Source organism: Pezoporus wallicus, unplaced genomic scaffold (assembly GCF_028554395.1).
Source record: "Pezoporus wallicus isolate ANWC-B61680 ecotype Strahan unplaced genomic scaffold, APGP_CSIRO_Pwel_v1 contig_7751, whole genome shotgun sequence".
NCBI classification, from domain to species: Eukaryota; Metazoa; Chordata; class Aves; order Psittaciformes; family Psittacidae; genus Pezoporus; species Pezoporus wallicus.
The window spans coordinates 22,430-27,805 of record NW_026641025.1 but is presented as its reverse complement, the minus strand read 5'-3'; the positions used below and the strand labels follow the sequence as shown (position 1 = coordinate 27,805).

General features: G+C 46.5%; 1 protein-coding gene across 1 annotated transcript; it reads right to left on the bottom strand.

Annotated features, from left to right (window-relative positions):
• Positions 1 to 1,682: 1,682 nt before the first annotated feature.
• On the bottom strand, positions 1,683 to 2,652 carry LOC130605837 (G-protein coupled receptor 35-like). The gene is made up of 2 exons (XM_057421615.1): positions 2,135 to 2,652; positions 1,683 to 2,100 (listed from the first exon to the last, which is right to left on the bottom strand). The coding sequence occupies exons 1-2, from the start codon at positions 2,650 to 2,652 to the stop codon at positions 1,683 to 1,685; spliced, it is 936 nt and encodes a 311-aa protein (XP_057277598.1).
• Between the last annotated feature and the right edge of the window lie 2,724 nt (positions 2,653 to 5,376).

Below are 5,376 nucleotides of genomic sequence, written 5' to 3'. Positions count from 1 at the left end.
GATTAAGTTGGTGACGTGTGCTCTGCTTGCAGTGAAAGACCATTAATGTCAGAGCGTTGGATAACCCATCGAAGAAAACTGGGACAGAAATGATCAACCGAGTGACCTGAATGGTTTCATCCGTTTCTCTGCTGAGCTTCCATCATACTGGGTCCTGTGCCAAGGTATTGACACAAAGCAGTCAGATCTAATGTTCGGGTGAGGAGTGTTTTCTGTGATGGGAGTGGTTGTTTCCTATGTTGTTTGGCTGGTGTCTTCAGCCAGTGTCTTCAGCGTGTGACCTGCAGACACTAGAAGGTGACAGGACACTTTTAGGGGAACTGTTTGTAAGCTGTCACCAAGAAACTTAGTTGTCTGTAGGTTTAAATGAGCACAATATGGATTTGCATTCCCTGGAAGAATGTTTTAGGTGTTGACAAGTCAGAAGAGGCTCAGAGTCAAGGCCCATGAAGCCAAAGGAGATACAGCTATCACATGCATTTCAACAACTCTCTAATGTTTCCCATCTGACTCTGGGGGGCACTTCCTTCTAGTGCCCAAGATTTCCATTTGTGGATTAACTGTTTTGAGCTGCTCTGTTGTCACTTCCCTGTGGGGTTGGAGGATATGTGGTGCATAGTCAGCAAGCACAGGTATTAGAGGGGAGATTTGTAGTCGGAAAGCCAGCTGTGTACATCGATGCGTGGTCCAGGATCCATCTGCAGGAATATCGGATCTGCCCAGATTTATGTCTGATAGGCAGAACGAAAAATTCTGTTCTGGGGTCTACAGTGCTTTGCCGGGCTCTGTTTTTCCATGCAGTAATGGCTTTATTTATACCCACAATGGTTTTAGTCTCACAAATGCCAGGGTGTTGCCACAAGCTGGTACAAATGTTAATGGGCAGGAATGGGGCAATAATCTCAGGCCACTGTCTTTACTCCATGCACAGCAATAGCTGTGTCCTGGTAATAGCTGCAGGCTTTGAAATGATACAGGCTGGCAGGAAGCTCCCAGTGTATAGTTTGGTGTGAGCAGCACAGATGTATTAGGTTTGGCATTGTAGTACATGTTTTTTTTTCTTGGTTTTAAGTGACCCTCTGTATAGCAGCACCAGAAGTGGATTTGTGTACTGCTGTGTGGGTGCTCAGTTTCCTGTGTTTAATTGCATGTTATGTACCAATAAGTGCATGGTGGAAACAGTGGCCTTAGCATCTGTTTTCCATCCCACATGGCTCTTCCTCTCGAAACTGCGATACAATGATCTAAGACCATAGTCAAAGCTGGAGTCAAGTCACTGAGGACAGAAGGACAAAATTCAAGTTAATATCAGACCCTTTGGAGAGGGTTGCCCCTTTTTAGCAGGTACGCCTGCACCTACGATCATTGCAAGTACTGTAGAAGGTTCCATTTCCTCTGCCTCAAAACTTCAGCAGCGCTGGTGGCTCTTAACACCTACACTGTGCAACACCTTGTTTATGTTGTGACTTGATCTGGTGGCTGGGATGGGGGGCTAGATGAGCTTTGTAGGCCCTTTCCAACCCAGGCTATTCTCTGACTGTGTGGTCTCTCCAGAGAGAAAGAGCGACAGTTAGCCCAGTAACACTGAAGATGTCTTATCCTGATGTTGCAGAGATGTTTTTTTTGCGGGGGTTGCTGTTTTTCATCCCTCTTGCCTCCCTCCTTCCACCCCACTCTTTCCTTTAGCAAGTGTGTGTCTGCAAGGGATGGAGTTGATCTGTTTTTTCACTGCTGGTTTTGGAGGGTAGAAGGGCTTCATGGAACTCCTTGGTCACAAAGTAGTGGCAGACACTATCCAGGCAGCAGTTAGATGTGGCAACACACCTTGTCATGGGGGAGATGTTCTTCATAACATGGAGCATGAAACAGATAGCTCCAATGCTATCCGTTACGAACCTGGCAAGTAACCCAAAGAAGACTGGCAGAAAACAGACTAGAAATACAATCAGGTTTGCATAAAGAATGTGAACAGCTTTCTGGATTGGTTTCTCCTCTGGTGAATTGGTGTTCAGGCATCTCTTAAGGCTCCTGATCGCTTCTGTGGAGCAAAAAGTCAAGGTTGCTAATGGAAGAATAAAAATGAAGAACATGGAAAGCAGGCTCAGGAAGAATAAAAATGAAGAACATGGAAAGCAGGCTCAGAGCAGCAGGCACGGTGGTATCCTTCTGGAAGCACAGGGTGGACTGGCTCTGCCGAATCTGTGCAGTGGCACCGATTATCCCAGAAACCCACAGAAGCCCACAGAGAAGGGCTGCCTTTGATGGAGACCTGAAGGCCCTGGCTTTCAAGGGGTGTTTTATGGCAATGTATCGGTCAGTGGAGATAAATGTAATTATGTAGGTACTCACTGACATGTTGATGAAATACGTTGTCTCTGTAAACTGGCAGAGTACATCCCGGGCTGACTTATTCCAGAGCAAATAAGCCCTGAAAGGCAAGGTGCAGATGGCAAAGCAGTCTGCAAAGACTAAGTTGATTACATACACCCTCGTTTCTGTCCACTCCTTTATCTTGCAAAATAACACCCAGAGGGCAAGGACATTAAATAGAGCTCCAATAAAGAAAAGGACCTTATACAGAGCAAGTTCAAAGAGACAGACACGGTGATAAAGTTCTGGACTTCTGATACTGCAGTTGCTGGACACATTCATTGTCCTGTTGTGCAGAAGTTGTGTGATGTTCTGAGACCTGAAATAGGAAAAGACACAGTAAGACTTTCCTCCTACCTCTTGATAGATGCATATCCCGTAGAAAATAAGGTATTTAAGTACCTATTTACTTTGCCCATCACAAATGTGCATTTGAGTCTACAAAGCTGGCCGCCTCAGCCTCTAACTGGATGCATCCTCTGTCAAGCTTTGTGTACATTTACTCAGTTTAGGAGTAAATATCTCCAAGTACACTTCCAATAGGACACGGCAGGCAGTCTGTATTAAATAGTGGCATCTCGAATGGAGGGGTGGAATAGCAGTGAGAAGAGCCCCCATAGACAGTGAGGGCATCCTGTGACAATGGGATTCCTTAGGCCAGACTGTGCAAATGAGGTAAGGTTACCCTTAGCTTGGTTATGAGCTAGGCAGGGATTGCAGCAACCAAACCTAAAGCCCAGCACAACCCATGAGCAAAAGCTCTTCTAGCAGGTCTGCTGGCTTGGGAGACAGAGGAGCGGTGTGAAGGCCTGGAGGGGCATAGCAGATGTCACTTGGTGGACATGCTCGTGCTCTGGCTCTAACTGGGCAGGTTTCTGAGCCTTCGGGCTGCCTTGCAAACCTGGAGCTCCTGCTCAAAGCTGAGGAAGAGAGATGAATCCGAGTTCCTGCATCCCAAAGGCATGCTTGAAACCCTAAGTGAGTGAGTGAGGCATGTAGCCGTCCACTCCTTGTGAGGGCAATGAGGGGGTGCAAGGATTAACCTGATTGTAAGCCCGTGCATTCCAGGAGAGAGTTCCATTCTGTGGATGTAAAGCAGACACTCATGCCTGAAAGAGGGAACACCAGTGCAAAACAAGGAACTTGCCATTAAGGGCTGCGTGAGATGGCTCCTGCTCAAGGCAGGCATTCTGTCACCCTGCCAAGTCTGTCAGATGTAAGTAGTAGCTACTGAGTCTGTGTCACACTGGCTGCAGGATGTTCTGCAAGAAAACTGGTTATGTGAAGAGTGTGAGTTCATGGGCTGATGGAAATCAGCTTTTGTCAGAGCCCATCCTGTGCACAGTGGCTCTATGTGGCCTGCAGAAGGAACAGTTCTCTGAACTGGTGATTCTGTGTGTACGTCACTGAATTTCTGCTTGCACCTAAATGCACTTTGGAAGGAATTTAACTTCTGAATTTGAAGTATGTGTTTTTTTGCCATTCCTACAGGAAACTGCAATGGTGAAACCCTACAGCTTTCAGAGATATAGGGAGGAACACCATGACTGAACAGGCTTGGTTAAGCAGTTGTTTGCCTCTCCAAGCAACTCGGACCTCCTTGTGGTCATTTGCTGAGAGCACTTGCTGCAAAATCAGACTTCAGTGACTGATAAACACACAAATAACTCAACTGCTGGGCGATATGTAAGTGTCTTAGGCACTCACAGGCACTAACGTGGGTCGTGCACAGAGCTCTCTCCAGTTCTTGTGTGCTCAGCCCTGGGTTTCCCAACAGGGGCTTGCTGCTCGCTGCCTGCACCCTGGAAGGAAGCTGTTTGCTGTCACCTGAGGAAAACCTCTCTGCACTACAGTAAGTAGCAGTAGGGAAATAGCTTACATCAAAGGCTGAAGCTGCCGCATTGTTATGCTCATTAACTGCATCAGGCAGACGTCTTTGCTGGCATGGCTGATGCCCAGATGGCTTTCATCAGCTCTGGTCTGCAATGCCAGCAGCAGCCTCTGTGCTGGAGTACAAGGCAGGCAAACCGGGCTGGTGTGCTCTGCTGCATGAAAGGGCTGTGGCTGACACCACCCTTAGAGCTGGAGATGTGGCCCGAATGCAGTTCCCAGCATTGGGGCTCAGAAGTGCTCCAGGCAGATCAGAGACTGGTGGGAGGAGGGAGGAAATGAGCAGAGAGTTTAAAGCAGGCCATGTAGCACAGATGGGGTATGGCTGAGCACAAAATATCTTTAAAAAGATGCAGTCTGACAAGCTAGCATATCCTGTGGCTGCTGGAAATGCTTTACGGTGGGGTAGATAAGGTGGCTGCAGCATCAGAGGAGCTAGGCAGCAGCGTGCAGCTGTGAGAAAAGGATGGAGATGGCTGTATAACAGCATCTTGCTGCTGCTGGAGGACCAGGAACAGTCTGGGCCTCAACGTATGAGGTCAGCAGTACTGTGGCCTGTGTCCTGCTTTCCCCCATCATAGACTGGGGAGAACTGGGCAGTTGCCATCCCCCTCCATGGAAGGCCAATTTTTGCCCATTTCTATCCCATTTTAAGTCTTTTTTGGCTATTTCTAAAATATTTATGGCCCTTTCTATTCTATTTTTGCCAAGTTCTTACCAGTTTTAAGCCTTTGTTGTCTATTTCTAATCCATTCTTGCCCATTTGTACCCCATTTTAAGCATTTTTTACTCTTTCTAAACAATTTATGACCATTTCTATCTTATTTTTGTCCATTTCTTACAAGTTTTAAGCCATTTTTGGCTATTTCTGAACTATTTGTGGCCATTTCTAGCTTGTTTAAAGCTTTTCTTAGCTATTTCTAAACTGGTTTGAGCTATTTCTAACCCTTTTTTGCCCAATTCTAACAGTTTTTAAGCCATTTTGGCTGACTCCGAACCACTTTTGTCCAGTTCTTACCAATTTCTTGCCATTTCTAACTCATCTTTGCCCTTTCCAACTCATGTTTGCCCTTTCCTACCTTGGTTTAACTCATTTTTGCCCATTGATAACGTATT

Bases quoted from the DNA above. Each gene is read 5' to 3' on its own strand.
- LOC130605837 (XM_057421615.1), bottom strand. From the start codon at position 2,652: ATGAATGTGTCCAGCAACTGCAGTATCAGAAGTCCAGAACTTTATCAC. The intron at 2,101-2,134 runs GCTTTCCATGTT...ATTCTTCCTGAG, and splicing joins GTGCCTGCTGCTCTGAGCCT to CCTGCTTTCCATGTTCTTCA.